We start from the raw sequence: 19,766 nt of genomic DNA on the forward strand, positions 1-19,766 counted from the left end.
CCAGTGGAGATCTCCAATTCCAGGGGTGTCATTTTCCCTGCTTGGAAGCCACACACCGTCGCTGAGGCTCTCCTAGGAGAACCTGGCCGCTAATGGACTCAAGTCGAGCCCCACCAGAAGCTGTATTTTTTTTTTTAAAGATTTTATTTATTTATTTGACAGAGAGAGAGAGAGATCACAAGTAGGCAGAGAGGCAGGCAGAGAGAGGGAGAAGCAGGCTCACTGCTGAGCAGAGAGCCCGATGCGGGGCTCGATCCCAGGACCCTGAGATCATGACCTGAGCTGAAGGCAGAGGCTTAACCCACTGAGCCACCCAGGCGCCCCCAGAAGCTGTATTTTAAAGTGAAATGATTGTGTGAGGAGATTCCTTGATTTTTAAACATCTGGGGGGCACCGGTCAGGCAGCAGACCCCGTGCAGGGTGCTGGGGACTCCGTGGAGCAGAGAACCAGACTCACGGAGGCCGAATCACAAAGGTTGATTGAATAAATGAGCTGGTTCTGCCACTCCCCGAATGCCCTTCACCAGAGGAGAACCTGCTCGTTTCTCTCAACGTAGGGCCAGCCTTGTCCAGAGGCTTTCTCTGGAAGGGGCCATCTCTAAGGAACTGCCGCAGGTTGAGGGGGAGCTGGTCCCCGGTCAAGGCCCCCGTCACTTCTCAGGCCTGAGGAGAATGGAAGGGGGCAGGGGCCCACAGGTGCAGGGGGCTGTGCGGCCCATCCTGTCTCAGCATTGTGGCCTCACACAATGATGGGACGTTTCCTGTCCCAGGCCACTAGGATATTCAAAAGACTTGACTTGGGCAGGATATGGGGACCCAAGGACCCCACAGACGTTAATGGGTCAGGCCTGGGTCACAGTTCAGTTCATGGACTTTGGAGTCAAAGAGGCCTGCTACAAATCTAGACCCTACCATTTACTAGGCACAGGACTTCGGCTGGTTAAGCTCTTTGTACCATGGCCTCCCTGTGACTGGGGAAATGTAGGGAGTCAGTTAAGGATTTGTTTTCCAGATAAGCCTCCATTTCTTCACCTGTCAAATGGGGATAATACTGGGCCCCAGTGTTACTATTATAAAAGGATCGAATGGAAGCCCGTTTCTGGGAAACCGCACACTCGGCACACAGTGAGCCCTTGGGGCCAGTGGCTGCTGTCACCTAACCTGATGTGTTGGAGATGGAGGGCCCTATCCCACGGAAGCACCTGGCCTTGGTGCAGGATGGCACAGGGAAGGGCCACCGCACCCCGGGGCGCTGCGTGTCAGAGGCCAGGACTCCCTCCGTCAAAGAGCTGGGGAAAGGCCCACAGGGTGGTGGAGAGAGGAGGATGTCGAAAGAGAAACCACATTAGCATAAGTTCTGAAGCAGACCGGCCCAGCCAAGTCTGGGGCTCGGCAGTTCGGGCGAGACTGGCAGGGAAAGGAAACCGAAATGGCTGTTGCGTGTCTAGGTGACGGTTCCCACCTCCGCCTGTCGGCTCCAGGGTAAACAGTAATTACGCACCGCTGCAGAGGAGCCGCTTCTCTGCAGCCGCGAGGAGCCTTGGAAGCATGGGGGTGGTGACCTCAGACTTCTTTTCTCTCCCCCCACCCCCGCCACCCTCCCCGCAGGTGACCTGGTATCCCGCGCCATGCACCACATGCAGGGCCGCCGGCCACTCTGCCCAGGCTCCAGCCCCGCCCGCCAGGCCCGCCAGCCGCCCCAGCCCATCACCTGGTCCCCTGACGCCCTCCACACGCTCTACTACTTCCTGCGCTGTCCACAGATGGAGTCCATGGAGAACCCCAACCTGGACCCCCCGAGGATGGCCCTGAACAACGAACGGTAAGGGTCCCGCCGGGGCTGCTCCGCGGGTGGACTGTGGCCCACACGGGCCCGGCCCTGGCCTGCAGTCATGCCCTTCACCCCAGGTTGGTGCGGCTCAGAATGGATTGTGGCTTGTGTCTCGAGTGTTCCTGCTCTAACGCTCGCTTCCTGGGCTCGCTGGCATTCAGGTGCCCCTTTATAAACACAGGTATTCACAGCTGCCTGCAAAGGTGCTAGTGGGTGAGTGAGGGCTTTGAGGAGAAGCACTGAGGACAGTGTCTGGCTGGGAACAGGCCCCCCGTCAATGGCAGCCCTGTGATCAGGGTGAGGCCAACGTTCCCACTGTTGGTAGGGACCTAAGGCTTGCTCTGCCCCAGCCACTCAAGTCACAGATGAGAGCATCATGCCTCTGGCAGGTTTGTGGTTGAAGAGCCGCGGGACCCAGGCCTGCTGCTCTCTCTTCCCGGCTGAGAAGCACAGATGTGAAGGTTTTGCACTGCACAAGAGGACCCAGTGAGGGGCACGAGTGGGAGACAAACACGGCCTGAAGACCAGGTTGCCTTGTCTCGTTGCCTTGTCTAGTCTTACTCACAGGGCTGGCTTGTAAAATTTGTCTTCCTGGAGAGGATGCTTTTTTCTGATTCACCCAGAACATCATATGTGCTGGCATAATCCTCACCTGGTGGGCCAGATGGCTACCTGGCAGGGTCTGTCCAGGGGCTCAAGAGTTGGGTGCGTAAAGGTTCCGGGAAAAACTTGCCCTTGACCGAGAAAGCACAGTCGGCACGCATTCCCCCGCTCAGCAGTCCCTAGAGAGGGAGAGAGCCCAGGCAGGGGGGCGCTCTGTGCCACATGGAGGAGGAAGGAGCCCCCACCCCATCGGGCTGCTGCCTTGGAGAGGCGTCGGATCTCATCAACTTTGTGGTCCTCGCGCCTGCTCCGCAGCCAGGCCCACTTCTCTGGTGCCCCCACAGTCACAGAAAACAAAGGTGTGATGCGTCCCAGCTCATTCAAAACGGCCATCGTAGAAATAGGGGACATCCTGTAGACCTGTGGCCAACATTGCAGGTTGAGAATGCAGTGGCCCAGGCTGGGCACGAACAGTGCTCATGGACCATGAGAACTTTGCAAGGTTTCAGGCCTCCCTGAGCGTCAGCCTCCTCTGCTGTAAACGGTGGCAGTGAAGCCATTATAAGGGTTGAATCGTGACAATCAACATTTCCCGAGCACTTAGGAGGTGCGGGGCACCGTGCTGAGTACTTGACAGCTGTGTGCTCTTGAGTATGCCCGCAGGAAATGCATGGGCTTCACGGCCCCACTGGACAGATGAGGAAGTGGAGGCAGAGAGAGGTTTGGTGACTTGCCAAGGCCACAGAGGCTCTGCTCACAACCACTATACACAAACGACTGTGTGTGTGACAGGAGGCATGAAGCAGCGGTGGCCCAAGGACACACACATAGTAGGCTCACAGTAAAGGCTACCTCTGCTGTGATTATGACCAGTGTCCTTATTAGATCGTCACTGTCTTGGGGATGGAGGGTGAATGCAGGGCCCAGGTAAGTCACTCCGGGCCTGACCCCGAGCAAGAAGGCAGCGGGTGGAGGCTTCCTGAAGGAAGCACCCGGCAGGAAGGGGGAACCGGAGCAGAGGCCCTAAGTCGCAGCTGTTTCTGCTTTGTGCAGAAATTGTTGTGGTTTCCAGAGTGGGCTGGGAGGGAGAAAGGGCAAGGAAAACATGTGAGGGGTGGGGGGGACTCGCTGGTTGTTTGGTGAGGTCCCCAGGGGCCTAGATGACGCCCTATCACCCAAGCAAAAGTGGCTGGGAGAAGATGAGAAACCTTCTTTGGGTCCACTGCTGTGGCCTAGGCCTCTTGGCCCTCTGGTGGTGACCATGGCCATTGGCCATGGGGCAGGCCAGGGAGGGGCTCCTCCGTAGCCGTGGCGCCCAGAACCCCTTGGCTGTCTCTGTGGCTGCCCTCTGGCTTTCCTCCTGGGAGAACTTCCCACCCCCAGGGCTCTAACACACAGCCGCAGAGTTTCTGCATGACTTGGGTTGTTGTCTGGATGCAATTGTAGTAGCTCAGCTACTGTGTGTGTGTGTGTGTGTGTGTGTGTGTGTGTGTGTGTGTAGATATCTCATTATTTAAAATCCACACTGTCTGTGGCACGAAAGAATTGGTAGCTAAGGCATTTTTCCATGAATCATTCAAATGAGTATTAGATACATGGGGAATTGGAACCACCATTAGGAAAAAAGTATCCAGACATTTTAGATTTGGGCACAAAAAGGAGGACACCCTAAAAATACCCAGGCTGGCAGACAGCCTGACAGCTGTGTGGTGGCCCGGCTCCTGGCTGCTTGGATCCTGCCATGCTTGGACTCCGTTGGATGGCGCAGGCCCCAGCGAGCCTGGCTGCCCCTTCCTGGGGGCCACCAAGCTCTCGTTCCATGGCAGGCAATGCCACACATCTCCTCAAGGCACCACCATGCTGGCATCCTCGCCAGAGCTCTGGGGAAAGCTCCTCTCCGTGCACACTAATGGCCAGAATTGGCTCTAGGGCAACAGGGCTTTGCTTTTGTGAGTCTGGGGAGGGCTATCTCTTTCGGTCTCCTCTACCCCCACTTCATTGACTCTTGAAGTTCCTGCCTCTGTCTCACATGAGGAGTGTGGGGGCCAAGTCCACCCAGCCAGAATCCAGAGCCTCTGATTTCCGGTATGATGGCTGAACAGGGTCCCAGAGGCCTCTGGTTCAGGGACTGGGTGGCTCGGGGCATGTGGTCTTCAAGGTCTGCGGGAATATAGGGGTCTTCCACTGCCTTGCTCACAGGGGCTGAGGAGCCCAGTGTGGTGGCTTGGGTTTGGCCACACGGTAACATTGATGGTGCCATTCACGTCTCTGCTCAGAGATTTCTGCTTGGAGGAAATGGCCCTTCCTCCTTCCCACGGGGCACTCTGTGACCCCATCCCTGCTGCTAAAGGGTGGGACAGGCGTTCCTTCCTCTGTGTGAAGCTCCTCACGGCCTCCCTGCTAAGTCACGTGCTGCCTCGGCCCTGCTCAGTTGGGCTTTAGTATCTCCCAGGAGGGGCCGTCTCCCCGGAGCCTCCTGCTCGGGGTGCAGGAGGGGAGGTGCTGGGAGGAGGGAGCGGCAGAAACAGGAGCCGCGGTGGGTAGGGGGCGGCTTTGTGAGGGACAGTTGGGCTCTGGAGCCCAGGCTTTGGGGTGAGGCCTTGATTCTGGTCCAACCTCCCACACAGGCCCCTCCACGTTCCAGACGCCTCACCTGGAAAACGGGGAGGATGAGGTGAGATAACACATAGAAGGTAGCCAGCTCTTCCTTCGAAAAGGCCTTTCCGCCTACTTGTGTTTCTTTTGTGCCCCACGAATCAGCAGGGTAGGTGCTGGAATGACCTCCGTTTTACAAACAAGGGCTCAAAGCCGGAGGGGGCACCCAGCTGCTAAGTGGCCGGGCAGGGATTTGAACCACGTCTCTCCAACCTCACAGCCCTTGCCCTCTGCCGTGCCCAGATGGTTAGCCCTGGTCCTCAAACTCTCAAGACACCTGATGGGTCTCCCGGGGCCATCCTGGCCCCCTACCTGCCTGTCTGTTCCCAGCACCTGTCCCTTGCCACCCAGCAGAGCCTCACAGGCGGGGACTCCCCACACCCTTCCGGGGCCCCTCTCCTGCTAGCAGCTCCGCCTCGCTGCGCCGGCGAGACACGAGGCAGGGTCTCACACACGGGAACGGTCACAGCTGCCGCCCTGCAGGGCATGTCAGCGCCTGAGCCCACACTTGAGAAGTGAAAGAACTTGCTGTCAGAGATCCAGGGTTTCCCATGGAGATGGGGGAGCCTCCTTCCCCCGAGGTCTGGAGGAGAATGGACAGCCATCTGGCTAAGTGCGGTCCTTGCTAGTCGTGCCTGGAGGCAGAGGGACGAGCTCGCTGCAACAGCGTCCTGGGTGGAGATACCTCCTTGGCCATCATCCTCGTGGGGACAAGACGTCTGGGAAGCAGGCAGGAAGGTGGCACGGACATACAGGAGTGGCGGGAGGTCTGCCAGCTTGCCAGCAGATTGCTGGAAAGGAGACAGATAGTTCGAGGGGCAAAGGGGGCTGAGATACACGGAAGGTAAACCAATTTTCTGCTTCAAAACCTCGGGTGCTGGAGGGCCTGGTCTCAGCAGGTGGCATTCCCCGGTGTACTTGATCTGACGGCGGCAGCAGCAGGGATGCCAGGCCTTTGAGGACTCACTGGGAATCTAGGAACGACAGCAGGCCCCTTGTCCATGGACCGGCGTGTTTGCTGGAGCCTGGCCTCTTCCCTCTCCCCGGCCCTGCCCGGCGCCCCTTGGTGGAGGGAAGCACACTCCGAAGGCTTGGGGGCTGCCGCTGCCCAGGATGCTAAGCCAGGAGGAACACGGGAGCCGAGCCAGAGTCTGATGGGAGACAGAGCCTGAAGTATCTGGTGTCATGATGTCCCAGCCTGCCAGAGCCCTGTCTGAGGAGGGCCCTGCTCTTCAGACATGTGCCTTTCTGATCGGACTTCCTGCTTAGTGACTGTAGAGCCCTTGCCAGCAGGTTCCTCCAGAGCTCGGTTCTGCAGACCACCAACACGCAGTCCTCACAGTCCCTTGGAAGGTGCAAGGTCTAAGTGAGTTCACATTCCTAACATTCTAGAACAGTACCTGGAACACAGTAAATGCCGGATAGGAGCTACTATGATCATTAACGGGATCACTTGTACTGGGCAGAGGGAACAGCATGCGGAGACTGAAAGGGAGGGGAGAGTGTGGTCCCTAGCAGGGACAGACAGGAGCGGCGTGGTACACAACAAGGAATCGGGTGGCAGGACAAAGCTGCGGGGGAGCCGGGACCGTGATAAGGAGAGGGCTCAGTTGTGGCCTGGTGGGTCCTGGTCCTGTCCTCTGGCATGGGGCTTCCTGGGATTGGCTGGTTCTTCTTTGCCCTCAACCCAGCCTTCCACACTCACGGCCCAGACCCCTCTGAGAGTGAGGAGAGCAGAAGGCACCGGGCAGCCCTGCCAACTCTGCTTGCCTTGATGCTAGGAGGAGTGGCCTTCCTACCAAGATGCACCCCAACGCCCCAGCCTGGAGCAGTCTGGTCTGCGGTTCTGCCCCCCAAGACAGGACCAGGGGCCCCAAAATGCTGGTTTGATAGTCATCTGAGGACACAGTTCCCGGAATGCTAGCTCTACTGAGGCTCTGGGGTCTGCTCCAAGGATGAAACCCTCATTCTGGTAGGATCCTGGTGGAAGATGGCATGTGTCTGGCCCAGCTCTTGGCTGCTCCGTTCCATGTGTCAAGCTAGTCAAGGAAGTTTCCAGCAAATATGTGTGCAGAATTTGGAAGCGATGGAGCCAGCCAAGGCACCACCCACCACAGGTGCCCTTAGTCCCCTAAAAGTCCACCCCTGGGGTCTCAGACCCCACCCAAGAGGAGAAATTCCAGGAGCCTATCGGGTTCCCTGGGAGGTGTTCTCTCTGCTGCCTTCCAGCAGTACAGCGGGCCAGCTTATCTTTCTGGGCCTCAGTTTCCTCTCTGGGGAAATGGCAAAAGTACGATGGCCACAAGCAGTAAACAAGTTAATTCGGTGAAACGCTAAGCTTAGTGGCTGGCTCATTAAAAATACGTATTAAAAAAAATATGTATTAAATGGCAGCTGCCACCCTCCTCATTATTGTAAGTCAGAAACGTCTTGAGATGACAAGTGTTTGACACCCAGAGTTGGCTGTCTTCATTGACCTCGAATGGCATTTCTTAAAATGCGGTTCTCAGGTGGTCTCTGTTAGTCATACTACTAATACATTACTGCTATTACTAGTACTGGTATTACTAACCTAACTACTCCTGCTACTAATGCAACTAGTGACAGGTCTCCTTGCAAACGCTGCCCGGAGCAGAGAGCCAGCATTCAGAGAGCGCACACCAAGTGGCAGACACCGTCTTCGGTGCTTTGCTTATTAACCCACGGTTCTCCCGGTACTTCTATCCATCAGCAGGGAAGGGATATGAGAGAATCTGGAAGGGTGCCTTCCGTGACCGAGACTCCAGCCTCACGCGGGAGGCTGGCACAAGACAGGAGACAAAGAATGAGCAAAACCCAGCAGACAGTGGAAGAGGCAGCCCGCTGCCCGACCCCATGGAGGACGGCCCTCAGGCTGCCGTGACGAATGGGAGGCCTCGGGCATATCACTTAGCTTCTGTGCCATGGTCTCTTCTCAACAGGGTTATCGCAGGCATCGAGTTAATATACCGAGAGCGCTTAGAGCAGCTCCTGGCACACAGAAGCCTCTATCATCCTCACTGCATATTCAGGGGGACCTCAAGGAGCCTGGCGGGGTCAGGGAGTTCAGAGCAGCCCGGGATTTTAACTGGGTGTCCAAGGACAGCCGTAGGAAGATGGGGACAGGCCAAGGGGCAAGGGGCAGCAAAAGTCACAGAAGGACTTCGTTGTTTCAAAGTGTGCATTTCATGACACAGCTGGATCTACGTTTTAAAATCATAAGAATTCGGTGGAGAGAATTTGGTGTTTGCTTTCTCAAGTTCTCAGCGACAGCGGATCTAGGCAAGTCCATCGAGGTGGGGCTGGAGCAGCTCTCCCGGGGAGAGGCACGTCCTCAGAGGCATCTGAGGGTCAAGTCCAGCTCCTGCCCCATTGCCCCTCTGGCTCTGGGATCTGAGAGAGTCCAGCTTCCTGTCTGAGCCTCAGTTTCCCCCCTGTATAAAGTAGAGCCCCTTTGCTGGCTCCTCTGCTTCCGGATTCTGCCTCCGAGGGGCACCCCCCAAGTCCTGGGGGGATACTGCCAGTACAGGAGAGGTATAAAGCGGGGAGAGATGCCTCTTTGTTCCATTCCAGATGCAGAAGCGGGGACGTCTCCCCTCTGCCGAGCACTTTACATAAATAGGAAGCACCACGGATAGGCTGTGCGCTCAGTGTGAAGAAGCAGGCTCGTTAATCTTTTGCTCAGCTTGCGAAAGTGTTTTCTTATCAAATAATAGAGATGATGGCAGTGGGGGCTTGATGCTACTGACTTAGGGTTCCCTTAAATACCATTTCAAGAAGATTTGCAACATCAAGCTCTTTTCTCTCTTTTCCTCTCCCCCTTTCTGTGCATTAAATTCCCATCTGCTTATCCGAAGTGGAAGTCCAAGAAATCAGGATAGTAATTGGGTGAATTAGTACTTGTTTCCCCACGTCCCCCAGACTGGAGCCTCCAGTAACCTCTGAAGGGGCTTGTTTACAGCCCACCGTGCCTGGTCCTTCCCCATCATTTTTTCCACTGCTGCTTTCCTCCAGAGCACCTTCCTGAGCCTGGGGATGCCTGGCTGCTGCGTATCTGTCTGCTTACTTGTCCACCCCCTGCTCCCCACCCTCCAGAATGTGAGCACCATAGACTGTGGATGGGCTTTGTTCCGACTGCGTGCCCAGCACAGACAACAGTCCCTGGCGCACAGTAGGCCGTTAACGAATTTGTTCAGTTAACGAAGCAGGATGTAGAGCCTGTAGGTTGGACTCGTGTCAGAAAGACTGCGGCGTGGGGTCTCTGCTCTGCCGGTTCTGAGCCAGACGACTGGGGCAGCTCGTTTCATTTCTCTGGCCTCTGCTTCTCAGCTTTCACTGGAAAACGACTGGATCTCCTTCCAGAGGCTCTTGTGGCAGTCACTGGAGGTCACACATTTAAGGCAGAGTCAGCTCTTCAGATGTGCTAGCCCCTGTTATCTGTGTAATTACTGTTTCTGTCAACCTTAGGGAAGGCTTAAACAACCAAACCATGTTGAATGCATAAATAATCCAGAAACAATGGGGAATTTTTAAAAATCACGTCTACTCAGAACGCATGTTCTCTCAGGGTCCCTGGGTGGCTCACTCAGTTAGGCAGCCGACTCTTGGTTTCAGCTCAGGCCATGATCTCGGGGTCATGAGATGGAGTCCTGCATCAGGCTCCACACTTGTGGAGCCTCCTACTTGTGGGCATCTGCTGGACATTCTCTCTCTCCCCCTCCCCCCTCCCCCCGCTCATTCTCCCTCTCTCTAAACTAGAAAAAACTTTTTAAAAAACAAAAAAAAAAAAAAAAGGCATGTTTCCTCTCTCATATGCACACCCTCAGTTCCTGCCCTTAATTCCTTCAAGTCAGCCTGGCAGAATCCAGGGAGCCAGGCAACTCAGAGAGAAGATGAGGTAGACCAGATGTCACAAAGGCTAAGTGAGGACAGCTTTGCACAGAGATGTGTACAAACTTTAGATTTACCACAACCTACCACCCAAGGATTGAAAACAACTTTAAAAACTGGAGGGGGGTGCCTGGGTGGCTCAGTGGGTTAAGCCTCTGCCTGCAGCTCAGGTCATGATCTCAGGGTCCTGGGATCGGGCCCCACGTCAGGCTCTCTGTTCAGCGGGGATCCTGCTTCCCCCACTCTCTCTCTGCCTGCCTCTCTGCCTACTTGTGGTCTTTCTCTCTCTCTCTGTCAAATAAATAAATAAAATCTTTAAAAAACAAAACAAAGCAAAACAGGGTTTTATCCACCCATTGGTTCAAAGACCAAGCGGACTCAGCGTCAGACCCTCTCCAGCGTTACTGGGGTACCCTGGCCCCTTGCTTGCTGTTTGGGTCCAGTGCCCCCATGAGATGAGCTGCGGTTACCAGGTCTCAGCTGGGGAGTGAGACGATCTGATGTATCTCACACGGGCTGGGAACATGTAGTCGAAGCTTCACAGTCTGTGAAGCACTTTACATGCAGCACCCTCTGATAGATTTTCAGGAGAGCTCCCAGAAAAGGTTGTTACTGTTCCCATTTACAGATGAGCAGACCGAGGCCTGGAGAGGGTCAGAGAGCCAGCCAAGGTCACAGCTAGGATGAGGCAGATCGGGCTCAGGCAGGGAGGCCTGATTACAATAGCAGCATCATCAGGGCTGCCGTGCCCCTCCCGCCTCCCAGGAGAGAAGAGGCAGGACCCTGAGAGCCGGGTCTCTGGGGGACACTGCCTCTATGCCTCGTGATGTAGGCGGCCCGCTCTCAGCCACTTGGGGCCTCTTCCTCAGCAGACGGGAGTTCGCTGGCTCAGGGTAGCCATCCTGACTGTGGGCGTCTGTCCAGCATCTGACAAGGAATGAGCCAGGGATTGGAGGCAGACAAAGGAAGTGGTAGTGCCAGATAATGGGGGATGGAGACCGGGCAGGATCCTAGCCCTGCCATTGACAGGTGTGCCCAGGGGCTGCCTGTTGCATCTCACTTCCTGCCCCATTGTTGGGGCCACAGGTCCTTGCAGAAAAAAGGCTGGACACCCGGGCCTGGTGTCCAGCTTCCTTCACTGGCAGTGTTTTTGTAACACGGCAGCCACAGTCCCCTTTGTCTACAATATCGCCAGGATTCCGGAGAGCCTTGGTGTGCTGGAAGTCCCTGCTCTGCAGGGAACAGACTTTGTTTTCTTAAAGGTGGCTTCCAGGGCTGAGCTGCTGATGTCCCAGGCACTGAGGGGACAGGAGAGCAGCTCAGATGATGTCTGCTGGAAGGCCGGGCTGCTCTCTGGCCCGCTCCTACATGCCTGCCACACAGCTCTACAGAGCCCCTCCTCCCGCAGGAACAACCACCTGAGACAGGACAGCCACCTGGCCCTTGCCCCCACTTGGCTGCTGTTGTATTGGACATTTGGGGAGGGGGGAAGTGTCTTCAGAGGTCTAGAGAATACCCTTGAGGCTCCAGGGCCCAGCCCAGCCTCCTGTTCCCTGCTGACTTGAGGGCTGATGAGGCCGCAGGTGCAGAAGCTGGAGTTTGGGGGGCCTAGGTGAGCCATGGGGGCCAGCCTTTTGTCTGCCTGCCTGCTTTTCCCGGGGTCAGCCAGCTGCTGGGCTCAGAACATTTTGTGTGTGGCAATTTGGTGTTGCAAAGGACCCCAGAATCTTTGTTTGCTTGTTTGTTTTACCTTTTATTTTTATTTTTTTAAAAGATTTTATTTATTTATTTGACAGAGAGAGATCACAAGTAGACGGAGAGGCAGGCAGAGAGAGAGAGAGAGAGGGAAGCAGGCTCCCTGCTGAGCAGAGAGCCCGATGCGGGACTCGATCCCAGGACCCTGAGATCATGACCCGAGCCGAAGGCAGCGGCTTAACCCACCGAGCCACCCAGGCACCCCTTGTTTTACCTTTTAAAGCTTAAGATTGCCAGTGGCTAGCTATGTGACCTTGGATCTGTGTCCCAACCCCTCAAAGCCTCAGTCTCCATCTCCACATTTGTAAAATGCACAGTGATAATTGTACCTCCCCTGCGGGGTGGCTGTATTAGAAATAGAGTCATGTGGGCCGCCTGGTTGGCTCAGTGGGTTAAGGCCTCTGCCTTCGCCTCAGGTCATGATCCCAGGGTCCTGGGATTGAGCCCCGCATTGGGCTCTCTGCTCAGCGGGGAGCCTGCTTCCCTTCCTCTCTCTGCCTGCCTCTCTGCCTACTTGTGATCTGTCAAATAAATAAATTAAAAAATCTTAAAAAAAAAAAAAAGAAATAGAGTCATGTGAGCAGAGTCTCCTCTGTCTGCTCTGCACATAGTTGGTCCTCAACAAATCATTGCCATGCAGTTTACTGCCCAGAAGCCAGTGCCAGAGTCTTTTTCCAAGTTGCAGTTGGGATGTGGGTGCGGAAAACAAGGTCAGTCCTGGGAGCCAGCACCATCTTTTCCTAGTCCTCTGGCTGGGTGCACCGCTGTTTACAACGTGGGTCAAAGCCCCTCATTGCCACTCAGGAATTAACCCCCTGTCCTCAAGAACCAGGTCCCTACCTCCTCTTAGAAGTTTCTAGAAACTCTTTACCTGACCACGTGAATGGGTCATCTTTTTTTTGCCTTAGACTGTGGAGGAGGGGGAGGCAACTTTTGTGCGATTATACTCAGCTGAATCCGTCCAGAGACCCTACATGAAAGCCCTTTCCCCCTCCAAGCCCTGGGTGTCTGAGAGATAAGGACGCAGAACAGCTAAGCCACAGTGTTCTCCAAAAGCTGGCCCAATGGCTGGTGGCAGGGTCCCCAACGGTGTGTGTGAACAGGTTGGAGGCCCGTGTGGGGTCTGGCTTCCATTCGGCGAGAGAGGCTGTGGTCTCTTGTCAGCCGTCCCGGACGCAGAGCAGAGGTGGAGAAGGTGGGTCTCTCACAGGTGAGGTGTGGCGGGCGGGCCAAGGCAGCCGCACTCCAGGAACATGGAGAGAGACCTGCTTTCACACACTCCCTGCCAGGGGCCCGGGCAGCAGCCTCCGCCCACCAGAGTCCCAGGCCCCAAAGCTCCAGGCTCCCCGAAGCTGGCAGAGCCCTCCCTGCGGGGCCACAGAGGGCGGTGAGCTGGTGGCCGGTGTGCAGGCTCGCCCACTGAGATGCCGCCCTGGACGCAGAGCCAGTTAGGGAAGACCGATGGCTCTGTCCCCTCCCCCGGGGCACAGCGACACACTGACAGGTGCAGAAGCACATCTCCTGCTTCCCCCCCCCCCAAGAAGCCTCCCCCAGTGTCCTCCCTGGGCCCCAGGCTAACCCCCACCCCCCGCCCTGAAACCCCCAGAAGGCGCCCTGGCCGTGGAGTCCCACCCCAGGACACTGCTCTGGGGTCGAAAACTCTCCTGTGAAATGGTTGTCTTTTTATTTTATTTTTTTTTTTAAGATTTTTATTTATTTATTTTAGAAAGCAAGCACAGCAGGGAGAGGAGGCAGAGAGAGAGGGAGAATCAGGCTTCCTGCTGAGCAGGGAGCCCAATGTGGGCCTCAGTCCCTGGACCCTGGGATCATGACCTGAGCTGAAGGCAGATGCTTGATGACTGAGCCACACAGGCACCCCGGTTGTCTTTTTATCTGGGAAGTATTTTCTTCACTGAAGGCAGCCATTTGCCAATACCCAAGCCAACTCAAGCCTCCAAGAATGAAAGATGAAGTTGGTCCCCATTTTCTGAGCTCATTTGCCTGTAGAGTTAGGCCTGATGCCCTTGTTCATAGCACACGGAGCCCCGCAGAGAGTTCTGGAAGGAGAGCAGAGCCCTGAAAACACGGTCACAGCCAGAGGGCTTTGCTGCCAGGAGGGAGGAACATGCCACACAGTTACAGATTCGGAGACTGAGCTACTAACAGCCCCTGTACGGACCTGAGGGAATGCCAGTGAGCAAAAGGCACCGCCTTTGGAGGGATTGTAGTCGGAAGAGAAAGCAGCTAAGCTAACACTCAGGTGAACCAATGACAGGGTGAGCCCCGCAGGGCTGGGGGCAGAGTGGAGAGCTGCTTCAGGTTGGGCAGGAGGGGGTGGCAGGAGCCCACCGTGGGCTTCACCCAGGAGCTAGGGTGGCCAGATATTTTGGGTTGTCTGAGAGATTTTGCTCTCCAGTGTGACTGGCAATAGCATTCCGTTTTCCTCTTGGAAGCGGGCCAGTTTGGGTGACAAAAGCTATGGCTGTTGTGCCTAAAACTCCCCATCGCTAAGATGAGGGAGATGGGGAAGGGTCCAGAACGTGGACAACCAGAGCCGATTTCCTAAGCTGAGCGACACTGGAATGCTCCGTGTGGGAACCCCGGGGGCTGGGATCTACAGCCCGGGACCTCATCCCAGCTCTGCCCCCTACCGAAGTGCATGTTCTGGGGCAAGGTGGTCCACCTCCCTGGCCTTCAGTTTCCCCGTGTGTGAAATGGGGGTAATTCTAGTAGCTGCTTCGTAACATTTCTATGAGTGTTAAGTGAGTCAATAGGTGTGAGGGGCTTAAAACAGTGCCCGGTGCTTTGCATGCTATAGAAATCGTAGTTGTTAGTGTTTCTCTGTTATTCCCCACATGCCTTGGGAGCCAAGCCAGGATGCCGCAGTTGTCACCTGATTGACCTCCCATCCCACTGCCCACTCTTAGGCTCCTGGGCATCCTGACGGGCAGTCCCTGGGAAGAGGCAGAGAAATGGCTGACAGCTAATCATGACTTGATTATAGTCTAAATTTGTATCCAACTGTATATCTGGACAAATAGAGGTTTTTTTAAGGTCTCTAATCCCTAACAGATGAGTTTTAATAAGAGAAGAGTATTTCCCCCACAGCAGGCCCTGAGCTCTGTCTGACGGCAGTCCTCTGACCACACGTGGAGACCCTGCCACGGGTCAGCTCCAGGTGCTGGGGCACCATGGCTGCTGGAGAAGACAGGCCTGGGGGTCAGAGGAAGTTCTTACCCGGCTCTGACTCCAAGCCCTGCCAAACTATTCTGGTTTACCAAGCAATCCTCGAAAATTAATTAGTCCAGGATGTGAACCGGACTAGAATTGCTTCCTTTGTGCTGGGAGCCGCATCTGACTTCAGAGGGACACAGTGGGGTTTTTTTGGCATGGATGGTTCACCTTGGTGTTTTAGGTCACATGGCTCTCAGAAATCTTGGACAACCGATGGTAAAGCCCTCAGAGCCGTCATGGTAGAGCTGACCTTGACCTTCCAGAGGAGTCTTTGCCTGCAGAGCCGTCATTCGACTGGGCAAAGCTGGACCTCTTTGCTAGTTCCTGAAGTTGCCACTCTTTGGCCCCTACCCAGACAGCATGGGGGAAGCGGCATGGGAGCAGGGGCTAGGAGAAGGGGGATGCGGCAGGAAGATGGCCCTAGAAAACCCCTGTTGTTGGCAGCGGCTCCATCCGAAGATGGGGCAGAGTCAGGGGGAGAATATAGGGCTGAGAATGCGAGACTGTCTGGCTGGCCACTGTGAGGTTCCTTTCCTGAACTAAGTATGCTCACAGGTGGGATGGGCTGAGCTTCCCGGGGAATGGGACAATCTCATTAGGGAGCAAGCCAAAGGAGGCACAGACCTCCCCAAACCCTCCTCGCCCCCAGAGCCAGGCCCACGCCCAGAGCCCTTTGCGCTCCCTGCCAAGGCTGGAAGGGAAGAAACCACAGGCCGGTTTTCCCAGGGCTGAGCTTAGGCCAGGTCTCCAGGCCCTGCCCAGCTGGTAGGCACGTCCGAGGCCTGCCTGCACGCTCACACCCGGATCCTCGTGGGTGGGCACAGAGGGGACAGGCCTGCCAGGGGAAGACAGGGGCACAGGCCTTCCCATGCCTCAGGCTTGGGGCACACAGCCTCCAGTTACAGGCCTGTGCCCCTCTGCCAACCTGCCCCCTCCCTGAGGCTGCTGCCCACCTCGAGAAGAACAGAGCCTGCTTTGAGCTGGAAATTAGAGTCGTTTCCTGTTCCATGTTGTTAAGACACTGCTTATAGGGCTGTAATCCCAATAAATCATATGCTTGCTGAGTGGGGCCGGGTTTTTTTTTTTTTTTTTTTTTTTCCAGGCTGCAGAGACCTCTTAAAAACCAAAGCCTTAAGAAGCTTATTCTCTTTCATTTTTTTTTTTAAGGGGTAAAAAGTGGTTTTTGCAGGTCTGTCCTGTCAAAGGGCCTTAGGAGACCCTTGGCTTGATAAGCTCAGGTTCAAGTATATGATTAACTTAGAGACACAAGGAGAAACTGAGTTGTGTGGCACGTGGGGCTGGTCTCTGTGGTGCTGCTGACCTGGCTCTGTGACCTTGGGTGAAGCACTCAGCCCCAGGAGGTTGCCATTTCCTCCCCTAGCAAAGAGTCAGGCCATGCCCACTTCTTCACGTGGAAGCCTCATCTCCCAGACTGTCCCTTGTGGTGGTAGCCGCTGTCTTTCACACACAGACACACGCGGCCAGTCGGTGGCCCTTTTACGTGGCTTGGTTTGTCACAGAGGCCGCTCCACCCGATGTGCTGGTGTGCATGAGGGTGATGGTTTCAGCAGCATTTGGGCGGGCAGGGGCGTAGGTCCCTAACCGGTATTCCATGCCCACCCACTCCGCCCCCGCCCCACATCATGTGTCGGTGAGTCTGTACCTTGCTGTGTCCCTTCCCCGAGTGCGATCCTAGACCGCCAAGGCCGGGAGACTGCACTGCCAGAAACGGCTTCCAGATCCCACCCCTCACAGTGGTTGCATCTGTTTTGTCTATCTTCTGACTTGGGATGGAGTGGGTGATGGGCAGTTTGCTGGCAGGCTTTTGCAATCTTTACATGTTTATACTTGCTGGAGGACCCGGGAGGGGAGAGTCGGCCCCACTTGAAGAGCTAGAGTTGAGGCATTTGATAGGATCAGATTCCTGTAGCCTATTTTGCTGTTATGTGTTTTCTCTATCAACAGACACTAACATAGTAGTAATAGTTCACCTTTATTGAGAACTTGCCGTGTGCCAAATGCTGGGCTAAGCACTTCCATATGTACTTCTCATGAGGTCGTCCTGTTATTTATACCAATTTGGCTGATGGGACGACGAGGCTGAGGGTGCACACGATCACAGTTGAATTTATTGCTAGTGATGCTGGATCCCAACCCAGAAGGCTCCCACCTGAGCCCACAGCCTGCATCACTGCAGAGTACATACACAGCCATTGTCACATGGAGTCAATGGAATACCAGCAAAAGAGGTTCTTGCCACGGAACATACCTAGAAGCCACTTCTAGGTGGCTGCGGGGTAGGGGGGTAGGAGCCTCAGTTCACTGGGCTGGGAAGGCGCATGCAAGTCAGTATTCTAGACTGGCTGGGCCGTGTGCCACCAGAGGCAGAACCCCAGCCACACACTGCCCAAGTATAGCCTTGTCTTAAGGTGGTGATTCTCAAAGTGTGTTCTGGGGACCCCTGGGGTCCTGAAGACTTTCAGGAATCTACAGGGTCAAAATTATTTTCGTAAGAATAAAGTGCTATTCGCCTTCTCCCTCTCATCTTCTCACATGTGTCCCGGGGAGCTTCTCCAGAGGCTCTGTTACAAGTGATGACGATATCAACGAAAGCTGATATTGGGATATTGTTGGGAGATGCGAACTGGCGTATTCACGTTCGAATATTTTGTTTTGTTTTTTTTTGTTTTTTTAAGATTTTATTTTTTTGAGAGAGCACTCGGCGACAAAGGGGCCAACCAAAGGGGGTACCTTCAGCCGTGCCTCCTCCCCCTCTGGCACACAGGACACCTGCCCTGGCAGCCAAGCTCAGCCTAGAGGAATGGCAAGAAGAGAGAAACTGACTTTTTCGTTGGGAGGGGACAAAGCAGGAGACCCTGGGGACAATGCAGACGTCAATATTCCCAGCCTTGCCCCTCTGGGGCCCTCTCACCCTGCGGGTAGGATGTAGCCACAGCCAGTCCAAATGGGAGTTTTTATGGGGATTTTCCAGAATGTCCAGGAATACAGGCCAGCTTCTCAGCATGTCCAGTGGGCTAGATGAAATTACCAGAAAGGAAGTAGTAGCCTGGAACCCACAGGCCAAGGGAAGGATGTTACTGAGAAAGTCTATGAATTGCTTGTCATTTTATCTTCCCATGGACCACAGGGGGCTGGGTAGGCCAGGGGAAAAGGCCTGAAGACATCAGTGTGGGGGCTGGCCCTGACAGGAGGACATTAGTTACTACCCCAGAGGCAGAGGGACCCTCTTAACCCTGGAGGATTTCTGTATGTTGAGAATATTTAGTCAGCGTTCAATTCAGGAAACAGAGCCACTCTAGGTATTTTAAGCAGGAAGGGATTTAATGCAGGGAGTCAGATGCCAACAGAATCATTGGAAGAGCTCAAGGAGCAGGTTCAAGGCCCAGCCTCCGAGGAGGATACAAGACTCCTCGAGCCGGGGCCACTCCCTCTGAGATAGCCCCTGGAAATGCAATTCTGGACTAAAGCCGAAAGAAGTCTTTGTCTTTGCTTTCTGAAGCTCTCAGCCAGGTGGAAAATGGACACTGGTAGGGTCTGTAAGAAAAAAAGAACTAGACCTCATGTCTCATGAAACTGGCAAAGGGGGCACAAACATGGGCTCAGCCTCACACCTGTTCACCAGACCTCTTGCAGCTAGATCTTAATGGCGAAACCTGATTTGCCTCCAGAACCCCAGCTGCAAAGGAGTCTGGGAAATGTAGTTTTCAATGGTTTATGTCTCCAACAAAGATGGGATAATGGAGGCTGAACGAGCCAATCCCCAGTACTCGCCCACCAAGGTTACCAACGCCGTATTTTTTCATGTACCGAACTCTCAGAGGCCCGGAGCGTGATGAATCACGACAGCATCTGATTAGACTTGGTGATTCCCCAAGTTCCCTCTTGGATTTCCCCTAGTGCAGCTGGGAGATGCTGCTTAGAGCTTCAGTGTCCATACTTGGCACTTGGTCTTGGCTGTCGGCCACAACAGGGAAGAGTGGCTGGCAAATCCACGAACTAGCTTTTCATTTACACTTCAGTCCCAATGCTGGTGGTTTAGATAAAGCCTTCCCCTTGGATCAGAAGGACTGATATATATAGAAATATGTGTCTGAGCTTGCCTTCTAGCATTGCAATGTCAGAATTGGAAAATCCAAGACTATTTGGGGAGAATTCAAATGGGTATTTATAATCAAAGTTCTATAAACAGGAGTTCACAAATGGCTCGTGAACTTCCTATATTCTATATGCTCCCCCCATGGATTCCTGGCTTCCCCACTCTAGCAAGTCAGCACTATACCCTTGGAAATTATATGCCGTTCTTTTCTGGGCAGAACCAGGAGTTGGTCCAGAAATGAAAGCTTAGATACACCATAACAAGTTCCTGACACTCAGCCTTACTTTTAGTCATTGGTCCAATGTTTATTGGGGACGTATTCTGTTTAGTCCCTGTGCTGGGCATACTTGGGAGTACACAGACATGAGCAGGCCATCGTTCTTGTCCTGAGGCACAGTGGGTCTAGTCAGGAAGATGAGACACATTTATTGCAAGAAGAGCAAGTTCAAAGGGATCTTGGAGCGGAAAGAGATTATTTTCTTCGGGAGAGAGGATCAGGAGGGCTTCTGGAAAGAGAAAGTATTGGAACTGAGCCTTGAAGAATAAACGGGATCTGGATAGGCAGAGATGAGAGTAGGTTCGTTCTCTGCAGGAGGTAGGAAGGGCAGGGGAAGCTTGAGAACCACGGGTATGTGGTGGTCTGGTGTGTCCTGGTGAAGGATC

General features: G+C 54.6%; 1 protein-coding gene across 1 annotated transcript in view; it reads left to right on the forward strand.

Moving 5' to 3' along the window:
- Positions 1 to 19,766, forward strand: part of LOC111150043 (ankyrin repeat and BTB domain containing 2) — a 179,549-nt gene that overhangs the window by 137,747 nt on the left and 22,036 nt on the right. The window contains exon 3 of the mRNA XM_022507363.1: positions 1,609 to 1,822. Coding sequence (XP_022363071.1) covers positions 1,609 to 1,822 — 214 coding nt within the window. The remainder of the gene's footprint in view (positions 1 to 1,608; positions 1,823 to 19,766) is intronic.

The sequence above is a fragment of the Enhydra lutris genome, unplaced genomic scaffold, assembly GCF_002288905.1.
Source record: "Enhydra lutris kenyoni isolate GAN:26980312 unplaced genomic scaffold, ASM228890v2 scaffoldscaffold22, whole genome shotgun sequence".
NCBI lineage: Eukaryota > Metazoa > Chordata > Mammalia > Carnivora > Mustelidae > Enhydra > Enhydra lutris.